The 17105-nt window shown below is 59.4% G+C and overlaps 1 protein-coding gene across 25 annotated transcripts in view; it reads right to left on the reverse strand.

Moving 5' to 3' along the window:
• Positions 1-17105, reverse strand: part of Tns1 (tensin 1) — a 208781-nt gene that overhangs the window by 77359 nt on the left and 114317 nt on the right. For 21 of the 25 annotated variants that reach the window (XM_005330452.5, XM_040267778.2, XM_040267774.2 and 18 more), the window contains 8 exons: positions 13779-13820; positions 13049-13099; positions 7734-7783; positions 5338-5518; positions 3302-3352; positions 2163-2285; positions 1728-1792; positions 156-239 (listed from right to left, as the gene is read on the reverse strand). In XM_005330452.5, coding sequence (XP_005330509.2) covers positions 156-239; positions 1728-1792; positions 2163-2285; positions 3302-3352; positions 5338-5518; positions 7734-7783; positions 13049-13099; positions 13779-13820 — 647 coding nt within the window. Of the gene's footprint in view, positions 1-155; positions 240-1727; positions 1793-2162; positions 2286-3301; positions 3353-5337; positions 5519-7733; positions 7784-12207; positions 12353-13048; positions 13100-13778; positions 13821-17105 lie in introns of those variants that run through there. The other 4 variants (XM_078017987.1, XM_078017988.1, XM_078017982.1 and 1 more) reach the window with 2 other exon arrangements.

Here is a 17105-nt window from a genome sequence, read left to right on the forward strand (position 1 = left end):
AAGCTCACGCCACTCCAGACTGAGCACGTGTGCTGGACACACCTCTCCCTAAGCAGCCGCTCTACCCCCTGTGAGTACACAAGACTCCCCAGGGACAGGAAGTGCACACACACACACACACACACACACACACACACACAGCCCTGGAGACCCACCTTCTCTGAGATGGCTGCCCAATGGGTATGATCTTATCCTCATAGAACCGCTTCATTGCAAACCGATCCAGAGCTTGGTCAGCACTGTGGGGAGAGACAGTGGTCGGACAAGCCAACCCCCACGCCCCAGGGCCCCTTGTCTCCCCACTCCTGCTTCCTAGAGCTGCAGAGCCCACCAGCAGCCCTGGTGCCCAGCAGGAGGAACAGGCTTGCTGAGCTGAGAAGCTTTCAGGAGAAGAGTGCTCCAGCATCTGTCCAACCTGTGAGGTGCCGTGCTCAGCCTGGGACTTCAGAGCCAGGGGGCCTGGGAGCCACACCAAGTCCCCCGTTACGGACCCCGTGTGCCCTTCTCTACCTCATCTCCCTCACCTGTCCAGTGAGGCTGATCATTGCGTCTTCCTCAAAAGCTTTATGGAGCTTCAGTGAGGTGACACCCAAAAAGGTGCACATGAGAACACACAGAGGCACACGGGGCATGTTTGTCACTAAGAAGAGGCCGCTGGGTTGGACTTCCCAGGTCACCAAACTAGCCCTCTGCCAGAGGTTCACCCTCACAGCGCTCAGAGAGAACATTTTGAAATGAAAAGACAGATCACACAGCTTCTCTTGACTCTCCTGTGATTTCCTGTGACTTCCCCACAGACTTAGAATAAACTCCAAGGTCCTCAGCAAGGCCCTCAAGGCCGAATGCTCTGTCCTTCCAGCTCCCCTCCCCCTCTCCTTCCCTGGCTCCAAGGCCCCAGCCTCCTACACCACACCCCCATGGGCTGGGTCCTGCCCCTGCACTCAGCCTGCTCCCCCTCCCCAGACCTCACGGGACTCAGCCCTGCGTGGGGTGTCTGCACCAGGTCGCCTGTCCCCTAGGCCCTCCCTGACCACGCACCCTTCCCTCGCTGTCTTTCCCTGTCTCTATTCTTTCTCAGTCACCGCCACCAGATGCTATGATGTAACTGCTTAGTTAACGTCTGCAAGGACTTCGCCCTCTGCAGTCTTCCCTACTAATGGTGCAAGGCATAAGGGTTGCTCAACAGTTGTGGCCAAGACACATAAATGAGGAAGTGGATGAATCTCTGGCCTCCTGCAGAACGGAACCAGAACCGGAATCATCCACTGTCTGTTTCCTATTCTTGCTCTAAAACACCCAGTGGGAACAGGGCCCTGCTGGCCATAGGCAGAGGGATGGATAACATAACTTCTAGAGGATTCCACCAGGTTCAGATCTGATCCAGCGTTTCTACCTGCTCTTCCAGGGAATCAGAAGGCAATTGGGTAATGACAAGTGGCCCCCAAAAGCTCGCTGGATGGGGTGTTCGTGACTGGGGTTGCCCCCACTGCGGCCCACCAGGGCCCCAGATGGGTGAATACCCTCGCTCCTGTCCTCCGTGCACAGGCTGCTGCCTCAGGGCCCTGGCATGCACCATCTCCTGTTCTGAGTCTCCCACGCCCCCTGGTTACCTCTCATGCCCTCTAACAGATCCTCCCAGCCCAGGGAAGGCAGCGGCCATGGGTGGGTGGGAAAAGGGGTGTCCTATTGCTGATGGTTAGAGGACGGGAGGCTCCAGGCACCCTTACCTGGCAGAAATGTTGCTGTAGTGCATGTAAGCCGCGATGACCACCCCTATCCTGCCTTGGTTTCCCTGGAAGAGGAAGAAGGCTTTATGTCTAAGGCCGGCCCTGCCGCCCCCGAGCCTGTCCAGAAACCTAGGAGGGAAGGGAGCAAGGGCTGGAGAGAGGGGCATGGCTCCAGGAGAGAGCAGGAGGAAGGAGACGCCGGGGAGGGAGGCAAGGGGGAGCAAGTCTCCAAAGATAGCCGAAGACCTAAGCTGGTGTCCCCTGCTTCTTGGAGGTGACCCCTGGGACAGAATCTGTTGTCCCCTAGAATGGTAAAAACACATCGATGGACTTGGGTGCTCATGCAATCCAAGACAGGCAGGTACGCGCACTCCTCCAAGTCCATTCAGTCTGTGCTCACGCATGCGCACCCCCCTCCACCACCACACCCCCCACCTTGTTGTGTAGAACGACGACGTTGTGCGGGTCTGAGTTGAGCCAGGTGTCCATGGCCTTGCAGATGCTGCAGATCTTCTCGAGGGCCGGGGTATGCAGGTCAGGCCAGCCAAATTCCAGTACCTGAGGCCGGAGCCAGGAGAGAGAAGAGGACGCCCTGGAGTCAACCCGGCCACCGGGGCACTGCGCACCAGCCACCAGTACCAGGTGGCCCCAGCAGCCCAACAGTCCCTCCCTGCTTGTCAGTCCTGCTGGGAGGCAAGGTGTAGAGCCCCCAGGCCCACGTCTCAGCTCCATCCTAGACTCACTGTGGGGTCTAAGGCGAGCCGTGTCCCCCCTCCCAGCCTCAGTTTCCTCATCTATGTGCCAAGCAAAGGCTTGGAGCCCAGGACCCCGAGGACTGCAGCTCGTGACTGAGCTCAAACATTCAGAGGAGCTACGCACATGGCCCTCAAGCTCCCCTGCCACCGACGGCCCCGAGGCCTGGAGCAGGACAGGAGAGGAAAGGCAAAGGGCTCTGTGGCTTCACCGCTTTCCTCCAGGCCCTGGACAGTCAGGCCATCCACTTTGGGAGCCAGTGGAAAGCCGTCCGCAGGTCTTCTGGCTCCTCAGAACTTTTCCAAACTCACAGGACTTTAAACGAGAGCTAGAGGGTCCCCTGGAGCACACCTAACCCAGACCACCCACTCTCAGGGGTGCAATCTCAGGGAAGTCTGCCACCAGCCCAAGATCACATAGCAACAGGCCCCAGAATCCAGGCTGGGGGCAGACATTCATGGCAAAGCCCCGCACAACCCATGGAGCAGACCAAGCAGTCACTGTGGCAGGAACATCAGAGCTGCCATTCCCAACCGCATGAAATCTCACAATTCCGCCCACCCAGAGGCCTCGCGGCTCCCCAGGGGGCGGACCCGGGTAGGAGGCCACTGCACGGAGCTCTGCCCTCCGCAGTTTGCATTACGGAATCCGTCAATGTGTTACTGTCCTTTTCCAGACATAAGACGGCACTTGGACTCTAAGTAGTTTTTTCCAGCTGTCAGTTGGTGCTTTCCCCCAAGATTCCAATGAGGGAAGCACGGGAGGGGGGTCTCTTCTCCTCTCCCAGGAGGAAAGTCACCCCAAAACGGCCGTCAGCTCACCTTGGAATGGAGCTTCGTGATGTCAGGTCTTCGCTCAGAGAGATTGAACAGCTAGGAGGAGACAGAGAAAGCGACCGTGGGTGAAGAGCAGAGGGTGCCAGGAAGCCCCGGTCACATGGGGAGGGTGGTGTCATTGCCACTCCTCTCAGGAGCCCGCTGAGCGCTGGGGCCGGGGCTTGCTGGACCACCTGTGCCGCCTCGAACCTGCTCTCCCCGATGGAGCTGGATGCACCCATGGACACGCCCTGACCAACAAGGACTCAAATGAGGTCCTCAGGGCAGAGGGGAAAGAGAGATGCAGGCCCCAGGCATGCCCCTCCGCGCGCGGACATCCTGACCAGAGGGAGGGAAAGGTGGAAGGGAGCCCGGGTTCTGAAGGACAGCTGGTGGCTGGCTCTGGTTTCCGCGTCCCATGCTGACTCCGAGCCTCCTCCTGAGACAATGCAACGTCTCTTCACCAGACACCAGGGACGCACCCCTCCCAGCTCAGGCCCTTCCATGCCTGACTGCACCCTGTGGAGCCCCCAGTCTCTGGCAGTGCTCTCTCCACCCCCTAAGGGGTGGGCAGAGCTGTCCACCTCCAGCCCGCAGCTGGGGAAACCACTGTCACCTCCTGGGAGAGCAGAACCTACACCCAGCAGGAGGGAGGGAGCCAGGACAGAGCACAGAAGTGACACGGAATCCTGGACTCCTAAAGTAAGGAGGGGTCTCAGGCGGCTCTCGTCCACTCCTGCACCCCATAAAGAAACACACCTTGTTATATTAACCATGGCTGCCACTCAATGAGCACTTGCCCTCTGCCAACCCGACCTATCTTCCCAATAGCCCTAAAAAGGAGAGTGTTACTAGGCCCATTCTACAGAGGGGAAGCCTGAGGCAGATCATAGAAGCAGTGAGCACAGAGCCAGAATTGGAACCCTGGCTTTTGGACGTTTAAAGCCCGGTTCTTAACAATGCCCCAACACAGCAGGTGGACGAGCTTCCACCGTGGGTTGAACGGTGCCCCTCAAATTCACACCCACTCAGAACTTCAGAATGTGACCTTATTTGGAAATAGGTCCTTTGTAATAGTTGAGGATCTTGATAGCAGACATCCTGGATTTAGGCTGGGCACTAAACCCGATGACTAATGTCTTCACAGTCGGAGGAGGATGCACAGAGACAGGGAACAGAGCCATGTGAAGGGGGCAGAGAACCGAGAGATGCACCCAGCCAAGGGGAGCCTGCCAGAGGGAGCACCAGAAGCTGCAAACGGGCAAGGAAGGACTTTCCCTCGGGGATTCAGAGGAGCATGGCCCTGAGGATGCCCCGATTTCTGCTGCTGGCCTCCAGAACAGAGAGGCACTAAGCGCCTGTCGTTTGAAGCCATGCAGTTTGTGGTCGTCCATTACCCAACCCTGGGACCCTCACGGCCTCCTCCCGCCCACCTCTGCTCCCCTGCAGCACTCCTTCAAGGGGACAAGTGGCCTGTGGGTCCAGCTCACATGCACCCCCTTGCAACACGGACCTGGAGCCAGGGCCAGGTCAGCCTTCCTGCATTCGAGGGGACCTTCACCAGCCACCCACCCACGTCAGGTGTCTTCTGAGCCAGCCACCAGGTCTCCAAAGACACATGTAACCACGACTCTGCCCTAAGACTTCTCAGAAGCACGGATGCTGGACTGGGTCTGCCACTGACCCTGTGGCTGAGGCAAATACCCCATCTCTCTGCTCCAGCAAGGGTCCCCTTTCCAGGGCTGAACAGGGCTGGCTTATAGCAAGTGCTTAAGGACATGAACTAGGAGTGTTATTCTCTTCTGGTCCACACGTGCGTGCACACACACACACACACACACACTTCCCAATGCGACACTCTGGCTGCAGGTACACTCCTCAGATAGACTCAGGCAGGAAAGGGAGTGTCGACTCAGGCCACATGAGATTCCAGAGCTAAAGGAAAGAGGACACACTGGCCGGGGACCGGGGGACAGTAGTGAAGAGGCCGCCCGCAGATGAAAGGGCAGAGGGGCACCAGATGGAGGGTGCCCTCTCCTCACCAGGTAGCTGCCTCCATGTTTGCACTTGAGCATCTGGGCCACCTCCCGGAGGTTGTTCCGGAAGTTCTCCTCATTGGCTGTGCTGGGGAAGGACACGGCAATGATCCTCTCGGTGACGTACACCAGGTCCAGCTCACAGCTGTCCTCCATGGTCCGGCTCACACTCAGGTTTCTAGGGAGACTGTGGGAAGATGGGGGTCCACATCAGAATCCCCCGATACAAGCACCAGGTAGTTGCACCCCGACACCTCGTGTGGTTCCCCACATCCAGGCCACGGAGCATGGCTGATCCCCAGCCCAGGGCCCAGGCCAGAGGCTTCCCATGGCAAAGCCCATGCAGCCAGCCTGAGCACCAGACAGACAGCTGGGCAGGGGCTGGCGAGGACCTCAGACCGTGTCACAACCAAATGACGAGGACCCCAATTCCAGGTCCCCGTCAACCTGTGATTCAACCTGTGAAAGGACAGAGAGCCAGGCCGGGTGGTCCCCGCACCCCGGACGGCCGTCTTCTCTGCTGGAGCTCTGGAGGGGGCGGGAGGCCTCCCAAGAGAAGGAAGCTCAGGTGACATGCTCCCGGAGGCTCCAGGTGGGCCAGACCACAGTGTACATTCCAGCCCCCGGAGGCAGGCCGGCTCCTGTCCTCCTTTCCCTGGCTGTCCCCGCCTCTGGCTCCCCTATCACCTGCAGAGCTGCTTCTCGGCTGTGGCCTCCCTGTTTCTAAGGATCCAGGAAACGAAGGGAGTGCAGAGTCTTTGGTGCTGTTGTGGTGGGGGGTTCTCAGAAGAGGTGGGGAGACCCTGGGGCTGGGCAGCTGGCCCTCCCCTGGGCCCCGGGTAAGGGGAGCAGGGGACTCGCATCTTGACACCTCTCCAGGATTTTCCTCCAGGCGAAGGGTCCAGGATGCACTGGGGAAGCCCCCTCTGGCCTCGGGAGGCAGCCGCACCCTCCCACGCTGCACCTTGTCACCTCTGGTGTCACTGCCCTCTCTACCTGAGGTCGGCCACACTTGGATTCCATTTGGTCAACCTTCCACCGCAGCAGGATACCATGGGCACTGGCCAGGGTATTTTAAAGGGATGGGGACTCTGGCGCTGGGGAATACCAGCCCCAGGACACCAAGAAACCTAGAAGAATCCAGATCTCCACTAGGGTTGGTCAGGTCCCAGGTGCTTAAATGGGGATGGAAAGGGGCCAGATGACAATGGCCTCTCCCTGGAGGGATGACAGAGAGGGGACTGAGTAGCAGATGGAACAGAGGTCAGGGGAAAGGAGCCCAGTGTGAGTTGGACCTTGAGCCCCCGCCACTCCTTGTTCCCGTGATAAGCTTCTCCCAGCAGCCACTTATGTGGGGCTCAGACCCCAGGACAATGCTGACCCAAGGACAGCCTGGGACAAGAAGTCACAAGCACTTACACCCCCCAAAAGGGATACAAAAGCAGGAAGCCTGGTTCACTTTCCTCCCCACCCTCCAAAGCCCCTCTGTCCTGGCTCCAGGGAAGGGACTGCACTGTCAGACAGACACTGAAGGTCGGCTCCTCTTTCCAGCTTCTCCTTCAGCACAGCAGGGGAAGGGAGGGGGACGCTGTCACCATCGGCAAGAGTCAGGTGCAGCCCATCCTGAGCACTGACCTGCCTGGTGCTCGGGCTGGTTCCCAGGAAGGATGCGAAGGCAGAACAGCGCCACCAGCTGGGAAAACTCAGAATCACACCCAGGCTGCCCCAAGTCAGTTGTTTGCAGCCACAGGGAAAAGAGACGGTCCTCTAAAAACCCACTTCCAGCCGGTGGGCTGCTGAGTCACAACCTCCAGGGGATTAAGCCCCCCGCCAAAGCTGCCATTCTCACTAATCCCAGAAGCTTCAGGGGGTGAAGGTGAGGCACAGAGGGTGGGGACCCAAGCCAGAGAATATGGACGCAGATATATCAGTCTGGATGGGTGAGGCACGGCCCCCTGGGGACCCACACACACACACACACACACACACACACACACACACAGAGACCCCTTTTATAAACCTCCCCACCATCAGAAACCCCATCTGTGGACAAGGAGATCTAGCACAGGCCTCAATGCCAGAGGTCCCCACTCCTGTTTCTGGATGGCTGTGTGACCTTCAAGAAGTCACCTTATCTCTCTGAAACTCAGTTCTTCATCTGCCAACACGTGTACCTTGCAGGGCTGGTGCAAGGCCTCCGATGAGCTCATGCAGGTAAATAAAGAATGACCTCAAGGTCTGGCTTAGCCCTGGAACACGAAAAGTGATGGCGGCCAAGGCCATCTACCCATCCTTCACTTTGTGACTTCAGTCCTGGGGACCCAAGGGTAAGACTTATAAAGAACACCCACAGCGACCCCACTGCCTGCACCCCTGCCCCTTCCCCGGGGGGCCAGGCATACCTGACAGGCTGCAGATGGGGCTGGATACTCGGGGTGCCTCTAGTGGAGCCCTGGGAAAGAGAGAAGAGATGCAGCATTACGGGGGGCAGGCAGGATGCAGGAGGGGAGCAGCCGAGAGCCGTGAGCGGGAGCAGACAGGGCAGCCGCCAAGCACACAGCCTCTTCTCCTTTCTCTGCCAACATTCCAGCCCTGCCACCCCGACGCCTCAGCAGCCCAGCAACATGAAGCCAAAAACAGTCTGTGCCAATCCCACGTGAGCCCGCCTGCCCATGGGCGAGCCCCAAAGGGACAGAAGGAAGAAGTCCCCAAAGTTGAGAAATACACCCCTCCCAGGCTGGTGCCACCTGCACTGGGGACACAAAAATTCCATTAACTGGGACAGACACACACTTTCCGCTGACCTCCCGGACCCTTGCAGTAGGACCCTAAGAATACAGACTACCCCAAAAGCATCTGGAGGAGGAGGGCAAGGTGCCCCGTCCAGCTCTGGACATGTCTTCTCTGACACTGTCATCCCACACACTCTCCCCTCCTTGAAAGCAGCCACATCCCATCATTCAGCCAAGAGTCTTGAGACAGAACAGCCAGGCCTGTCACATTCGAACAGAGCCAAGGGCCACGGCACTGAGCCACACTCCTAAGAATGCAGTGACTATGACCCCGCTCCCCTCTCCATTCCTGGGTGGCTCACTGCACACGATTAGGCAAACGGACCCAAGTTGGTGCCCCAAACCTTCCAGGGCAGCAGAGGGTCAGAGCCCCTGAGAGCGGAGCACCAGAGCCCCTCAGACCCCAGGCTCTGGTCCAGCACCCTACTGGGCCACCTTGAGAGTGACTTAACCCCCTGAGCCTTGTGAAATGTCACGTGTAAGATGGCACAGCCCTCCAGACTCGCGTGGGGAGGCAAAGGAATCGTGCATGCCACGCCCTTTCCTTATGGCTGGCATCAGCAGATGACAGCTGGTGCTCCCGTTACTGCCACTGAATCAAGCGCCACTAACAGGGAAGTTGCTGGAAGGGCAGTTGGGACGGTTCCCCCTATAAAAAATCCAAACCCTGCATCCCCTACTCCCAGCATCCTCTACCCTTACAACCACCTCACAAGATGCAGAATCAGGACACCCAGGGTCGAGGTGGCCCAAGCCCTCCAAGTGTCACGGTACCCACATGCCTTCCCCAAACCCACCCTCCCTGACCACCCACTAGCAGCCAGCTCTTGGAGAAGACAGGACCCCAGTCTGCCAAGGAAGAGCAGAGTGACTCACCCCCTAGTCCCTGGGAAGCTGATGACCAAGCAGGATCCATTCTCCAACCTGGGACCTGACCCAGGGGCCCCTTCACCCTCTGCCGGCCCTGCAGTGCCCAGCTCCCGGCTGAGCCTAAAGTTAGGGCAGCTGGCGGAGAGAGGGCTCTTCACCAGCTGCCCCAGGCAGGCAGGACAAGGTGGTGCCCGGAGTGCCCGCCTGGGCTGCTCTGGATCCCAGCGGCTCAGCAGCCACCACAGCGCGAGGACTGAGGAGCCAAGTGGGGCTGCTGGGCGGAGAGTTCCTCAGCCTCCACGGCCCTCCTGGCCCCAGGACGCGGTTTGCATGAGTCAGGCCAGGGGGTGGGGGGTAGAGGGCTGTGTTTGGTTCTCCAGCCCCAAACCAGTCTGTTCCAAACCTACCCGCCCCGAGGAGCGCAGAAACCCAGCACTCCATCCATCTTATTTCGCTGGTCCCTGATGAGGCGTCCCTGACTCTCCCCAGGCCCGGGCCTGGCTCCAGGTCCCAGGGCCACCCTGCTATAAATAACCCCTGGGGTTTCATCTGCCGCTGACCCACAACCACTTTTGGAGGAAGCCACCACAGCTGCTTCGAACAACTGGAAGCCACGACTCAGCCAAGGCCTGAGGTGTGGCCAGGAACATGGGTCCAGGAGAGCCCGAGGGAGACATGGGGTGGACGGAGGCGAGCTTGGCCAGGGAACTGGGAGCCAGGGGGGCGCTGGAGCCTCCAAAGGCGCAGGGGTGGGGAGAGGGCGCAGGGCCAGGGACTGGCTCCCGTTTCCCCACCTTACGACACTCCACATTCCTCAGCCTCCCCGCCCCAAAAAAGCCGGGCAAGACAAATAAAAACTTGGCCCCAACAGAGTCTGGCCACCGCCTCCAGAGGTGATAAGGCAGAGTCCAGGCCTGCTCTGCTCCACGGGGCAGCGGGGCGGGGAGGCCGGCAGGAAGCTGCCCTGGACACTGACCCCACGGCAGAGGATGGGGACGAACAGCTGGACTGTCATCCCCTGATGAATCACTGGGCTGCCCTCGAACCCATGGGGCTTCCTGTTTTCTGCAGGGCGCGGGGCACGTGACCTGGCGGAGGCTCGGCCCGGGGCAGAACACCCAAGTGACCTCCCGCCAGGGGCCGAAGCACACCTGGTCACGTAGGCTTCTGCAGAGGCCCGGGGACAGGTCCAGGGCTCCAGGCATCTGGGTCCCATGAATCACCGGGGTGTTCCCTTGTCGGGGCCCCGGCTCCGTGCAGGCCACGCTCTCGGGAGTGGAGGGGTAGGTCCCTGTCCACCAAGGGGCCCCCGGGGGAAGGGCTGCTCCGTCTCATGGCACATCTGTGAAGTGGGCTCAGCACGGCGCTGACAGGGTCTCCACCTGCCCCACTCAGAGCCCTGGGGACAACGACTAGAGGACGTCACCAACTTTATTTTAGAAAGGAAAATAAGTCCCCCGCTGCCTGGGATCCTATTCTTTTCCTCTCTGGGGATCTCAAAGTCCTTAACTCACGTATCTTTGAATTTCTTCCTAGCTCCTCCCCCAAGACACAGACCAATAATAGAACTTTTGATCCAACTCCTTAGGCTCCCGACAGAACCCTCCCGTACACTCATCTCCAAAACAGTCTCTCCTTTGCCAAAAGAGCACCATGAAAGGAGGTTCCACAGCCTTCCCCAGACAGTGTCTTATTTTCCTCATGATCAGGAAGTTCCTCCTGGTATCTAGCCCTCATCCTTCCTGCTACAGACTCTGTCAACTTTTTTTTTTTTTGCCTTGGTCCTCCCTGCAGGCCGAGTCTGATCTCATTCAGACACTCCTGGGTGACTCAAGGTCAACGACCCTGGAGACCCCTTTATTTGCTGCCTCTTCCCTGCTACACACCCAGGGCGGGAAGCCCAGCCTTCCTCGAGGTCCACAGCCCATACACCACAGCTGGGGACCAAAACAAACACTGTTTCCTGACCCGGAGTCCCCAGGGGTGGAGAGGAGGGTCTGTAAGGAGCAGGGGGTGGAGGGGTCGTGCCAGGCAGCCGAGATGGTGACCACCGACATAGGGCCTGTCCCCATTCCAGCGACTCCTCTGGGCACTGTGGCCACACTTCCACGCCAGCCCCCTGCAGCCACATCCCTTCCTCTCTCCTTCCTGCTCACTAGCCTGGATTTTTCCAAAACAAAGTGCGACATAGCACACTGTCCACACACTGCGCTGCGCACCAGCTCTGGACGGTGGCGGGGCAGCCATTCCCGGCGCTGGTCCTGGGCCTCTGGCCAGAGGCGGGGACAGCTCCACAACAGACGCATTAACACAGCAGCCCGCCGGGCGCTGCAGGCGGCTCCTCACCCGAGCACAGCAGCAGAGCCCGCGGCCGGCCAGGGGGCCACCTCAATGGTCAGAAAGCGTGGCCACAGGAGTCAGGAGCCAAGCGACCTTTCTCCCCAGCAATCTGTGGGCCGTCTTCGGGGCTGCCCCTGTGGAAGGCTGCTCTCCTTCCACACACTCCTTCAACCAGACCAGCTAGACTCATGGTGCCCTTCTGTCTCCAAACCAGACAACACCCTGAGCCACCCAACACACAAACACACACACACACCTTCATCCCAGATCAACAAAACGTTCTCCTACAAAAATAAAAGGCCTTCCATCTTCCTAAACGGTCCCATAGGCACCAAGGTCAAATACAACTTTGTAGTCAACAGTTCTTCATGATGTCTAACCTCTCTCTCTTGCTGCAGCTGTCATTTATAGGCTCTGTCTGGCCCAGAATCGAAGTAGAGGGCAGCAACTCTAGGCTTCCAAATGTGCCCAAGCTTCATGGTTTGGTTCACTGGCTATGACCCTGTCCCCTGGCCAAGGGACAGGAGTCTTGGATGACACCAGATCCAAGTGACAATTCACAAAGGGATGGAGTGGCACTCACAGACTGGCCCAAGCCTCTGTCTCCTCATCTATAAAATAGGGCCAGCCTCTAGAGAGGGGAGTCAGGAGGGTCTGAAACACCCAGCCCACCCTTCCCCCTAATCCAAATAGCAGTTGTAAGAAGGGCTCACGTTTATTGAGCACATAGTATATGCTCTGGCTACCTAAAGCTAATTCATTCTCCACAGGACAACATACTAATCTCTCCCGACCCTCCAACCCAGGAACAGGACAAACCTGGACAGAAGCCCCTCCCCATACACGCCTCCACAGTGGCAGCTCGCGCACACACCTTGAACACAGCCTTCGCCCCCGACTTAAGAGGCATGCTGCTGCTCTTCCTGGGGGGCCCGTGCGGCCTCTGGATAACTCCGCTCCGTATATCTGGGCACGCAGGCAGCCCCAGGGCAGCGTGGCAGTGGCCGTGGGCTCACCGCAGGAGTGTGGCCGCCTGCAGGAGCTGCCTCCCCCACCTCCCCCAGCACCTCCCTCCAGCACCCTCCCCACCGTGGGTCAGGCAGCTGTCAGATGATAGGGCCTCGTGCCATCAACAGCTCCCCCTGTGCCAACCGCCAAAACCACTCCCTGTTCCTCCGCGGAGCGGGCGGTGAGGCTGGCTGGGGAGGCCAGCCCTGGGGCCCGTGGTCAGAGGGGCAAGGAGGACGGAGAAGCACCTCGTTGGGGTCTGCCCTGAGGGCACGGAGATAAACCCAGCTCAGAGCAGGCTCCCGGAGAGCCCCGCGCCCTTCTCGGGGTCCCTCCACGTAGGGAACTGACCTCTGTCCTCTCACCAAAATGCAGAGCAGAAAGAGCCCAGGGACCCACAAACCCCGCTTCCAGCCCCACGGGGGACTCTGCCATGCCCAGAGACCTCTGGCTCCAGGGAGGCGCCCTGCCACCTTCCCGCCCAGCCAGGCTAGGAGCCAGGCCCTCTGCTCAGCCCGGTCCCTCCCGCCGTGCCTCTGCCCATGCCCCGTCCTTCCACGCTGCTCTCACTAGCCAGCCCACAGGCATGTCCCTAGAAAGAGCGTCAGACCCACATGGCAAGACAGGTCTGAGCCCTCGTCCACCTCCCACCCATCACCCCAGGGAGCCAGGGCCCCATCACTTCCTCCTGTCCCTCCCACACTCACCTCTTCTTCCAGACTTTTCCGTGAATTTCCACCCCGGGAGCCTCCTTCTCCCTGTAGACAGAAGGACGGCAGTCAGAGAGGGCATCTCGGCCACCCCTGCTGGAGGTGCCAGGGGTGAAGGGGTTGGCAGAAGGGCCCCGGAAACTTGTGTGGTCTCTGTTCACCAAGGAGCTGGCCGAACCCGCCCATTTCCATCCCAGGACACTCCTGCTGGAGATGCTGATTCCCATTTTGCAGAAAAGAAAACTGAGGCAGCATTCACACCCTGCACACAATTCGAACCTCGGCACAGTCGGGATTTGATCTCAAGTCCTCCCATCCAAACCTGGAGTTTCATGCTGGCCACTGCCAGGAGACCCCTCTCAGGGGCTCGCCTCAGTTTCTCCGCTGCAGAGCCCCCCCTTCCTCTCCCGCTGGGCCCTGAGGGTGTCTGTCTGTCTGCTAAGTCAGAAAGCTCTGTTGGGAAAGAGCTTCCCCACATTCTGCATAGTTAATACAGAAGCCCGCATTTAACCCTTCCTCCCAGCTGCCCCTCCCCCTCCCCCTGCTCACCTCCCAGGGTCACCAGGGTCACCAGCATCCCGCCAGTTTCCCCAAGAACTCCAAGTCTACCCCAGCAGGATGTCCCAGCCACATCTGTCCAATTTCCGCCACATCCCCCTGCACTCCCCCAGCCTCTGCGTCTTGCCCAGGCTGACACGCGGTACCCAGCCAGCCTGCTGTCACTTACTGTGTCCATTACATTCTTTAGGGCACTCTCAGTGGTGATGGGCTGTGGACAAAGGCAGAGAACAGTGTGAGGCCTCAGGCATACCGTCCCCAGGGCTGGTGGCTGCAACAGGGACCTGGCTATCCCCAGGCTTGGGAGGCAACATTTGGAAAATGAAGTCAATCCTCTTAGTATCAGAATCATCCAGTCCTACAGGCCTTCAGCAAGGACCCTCGCCAGGTGTCCAGTGCTGGCCTCTGACCCACACAGCCACTGTCCCCTCAAAATGCAACAAGGAACAACTGTACAGAGGGTCTTGCTCCTAACAGCCGGGCATTTTCACCTGCACTATTTATTTACAACAAGATTCCAGACAGAGAAGGACCATGGTGATCTGTTAGGCCCACTTTACAGATGAGAAATTCAGTGAGTGTCCCCAAAGCAGCAGCTCTAAAGGGAACAACAGGATTTGAACCCCCATCTCAGGCTCACACTTTGTGCCCTTTGCATGAAGTCACAGTAGCCTGGGACAGAAACCTGCGTGGGTCCTATTTCTCTAGTGAACTCCACCAGACCCGGACCCTCCTTGCCTGGTCCCACATCTGGGTCTTGCCTGGTGGAATGACTTCCCCTCTTTTCCTCTGGAGAGAGTTTCCTCCTCCAGGAAGCCCTCCCAGTCCACCCGAGTAGGGAGATCTGAACTCCACCCTGCCTGGCCATCTGGGCCACTTCCTGGGTCCGGAGTGGGTAATGATCTCACTGTGGGATGATCTGCCTTATTTTCCCAACAATCGGTTCCTGATTCTTATTCTATCATCCACCAAAATAGATTCAAAGCAACATTTTTACCAACTCAGTTGAACACTCCCTTGTGCCAGAGACCGCCCTTGGTGTGCAGCGGGGGACTCCCTTGTGCCCGAGACCGCCCTTGGTGTGCAGCGGGGGACTCCCTTGTGCCCGAGACCACCCTTGGTGTGCAGCGGTCCCCATTAAACACCCGCGGACTGGTCACCCTGCAGCTATCCTTCCTCTGCCCAAACCAACAGAAGAGCTTCCCACAAAAGCATCCTGAAAAGTGGGGCCCCACAGCAGGAAGGAGAACTGCTGTCCCAGGCCCATTTCTCCTGACCACAGTGTCCAGGGCTCTCTCTCCAGCCCAGTGAAGGGGCGGTGGGCCCTTGACTCAGGCAGGACCGGAGCTCGAATGCAGGGGAGGAGACAAGCCATGGCAACGAGGCACCCAGACAGAGTGGACGACGGTGTGCCTCAGAACAGGAAGTAGCTGTCCCCAGACCCATTCCCAAGACGGAGGGATGACTGTTGGTGACCACAGGGGAATGGACCCAAGAACTTCTGAAGGCTGGGGATCGGGGAGGAGCCGTGGGCGGAGAGGGGCAGGGAGAGGGAAAGCAGGCTGAGCTGGAGGGAGCCATGCTCCTTCTGGAAGCATCTACCTGCCCTGCCTGGAGACGGGGCTGAGGCTTCCTGAGCAGTCAGAGGCCAGGGCAGCGAGGGAGGCGAAGGAGACAGGACCCAGGGACACAGTGCACACGTGAGCCACGCCCCACCCCCACTCTCAGGGGTCCCCACCTGAAGCCCGAGGATGGCTCTGGAGGAGACATAAAGATGCCACCTTCTGCCCCTCCCAGCTCAGCCCTAATCCTAACCACTCACCTCCCCACGTCCCCACTCCTGAGCCCCGGAGCCCTGGGCAGGGCATATATGAGGCCAGCCGCAAATCCCCAGGGCTCCCTGCCCAGGCCGGGCAGCAGCCGGAGCTCTCGGAGCCACCTGCTCAGCCTGGGCAGGTTGTGCCTCCTGCGAAAACCCATCCCACCCACCCCTCCACGAGGGGTCCGCCTGTCCTGGGGAGTCCTCAGCCCGCTGGCCCTGTCTGCTCTCCAGGGCTCTGTCATGCTCATGTGGAGGCCTCACGTCCACCAGGATGGCCAGACTGCTTCCTCTCTGAGCAGCTCTGGTCCCCTGGAGCGGGAGGCTCTTGGAAGGCAGACCCCAGAATGTTCCACGGGCAGAGTCAACACGGACAGCATGAGAGGCAAGAGGCGAGGCCCGAGCTCCCAGCTCCACAGCCCTTGCTGACCGCTCGGCCACCTTGCCTCTGTAGAAAGGACGAGGGTGGGCTGCGGAAGGAACCCAAGTGCCTGCCCTAGGCCCCTCCGGTCCCGGAAGAGCCCCTCCACTCCCTCCCCTGAGTAAGAAGTCCTAAGAGGCCCAGGTCTCAGCAGGGTGTGAGCCTGAGTCTCAAACTTAAGCCTGCCCAGGGGCTGCTGACCCACGAGGTCCAGCTCCCCCAAAGGGAGGGACCGGGAATGACCATTTGCACCAGGTCCCTGGGTGACTCTGAGAAACCCCAGCAGCCTGCAGCCCTCCTGGGCCACACCCAGGTCCCCTCCTGCTAACTAGCTGCTACCCTGAGAGGGCCACTCTGCCCCTAGTGGCTGTCTAGGGTTCTTCTGTGGTGACCAAAGGGTTAGGCTCAAAGAGCCTGGGGCAAGGGACTCTCAGTGCATGTTGGCCATGGCTACTGTTTATCCTCTCAGCCTTGGGGCCACCCCACAGACCCCAAAGCCATCCGGACCCTCCTGCCAGCAGGAGTGTGGCAGGGGGCAGACAGGAGGGGTGCAGAGTCAATACGAGAAACCGCAGGCCTCAGCAAAGAAAGAGCAGCTTTCTCTTCCTGCCGGGGATCATCCGAGCACCAGCCCCTTTGTCCCCACCCTTCCCCTTGCCAGCTGGAGGCCGGCCACAGGGTGACACTTGCCAGAGATCAGATGCCTTCCACATCTTTCGGAGGCATGCTTTCTGAGAAGCTAAAAATTTCCAAGAGCCCCTCCTGACCTAAACACCAGAGCCCCTCCCACAGCGAGAGCACACCCAGCCCCCGGCACAAGCTCCCGGGGTTGAAGTCTGTCCCTCTGTTCCCACCCTGCCAGTCCCAGGGCCACGGTCTCCCTCTAGACCACATCCTGGGCCCTGCAGGGAGACAGGGGCCACTGGGTAGCTATCAGCCACCCAGAGCTGTGGTCGCCTGAGCTGAGCAACAGCCCCAGAGTTCAGTTGGCTGCAGAGAGCCACTGAGCCCTGCCTGTCACCCTTTCACTAAAATATAAGCCGCTTCCCTACCACTCCCAGAGCCTAGAACAGTGCCTGGCACGCAGAGAGCCCTCACCACCATGCTGACCCTTCACTGGCCACACAACTGGCACCCTAGGGATCCTCAACTTCCATCTTTGGGTAGTTTTTGGCTGCCCAGGACCTTGGACCTCCACCCTTGCTTAGTTTCTACACCTGCCGCACACGCACACGCAGGACATCTCTCACGCCACA

This window comes from Ictidomys tridecemlineatus, chromosome 7 (genome assembly GCF_052094955.1).
Source record: "Ictidomys tridecemlineatus isolate mIctTri1 chromosome 7, mIctTri1.hap1, whole genome shotgun sequence".
NCBI lineage: Eukaryota > Metazoa > Chordata > Mammalia > Rodentia > Sciuridae > Ictidomys > Ictidomys tridecemlineatus.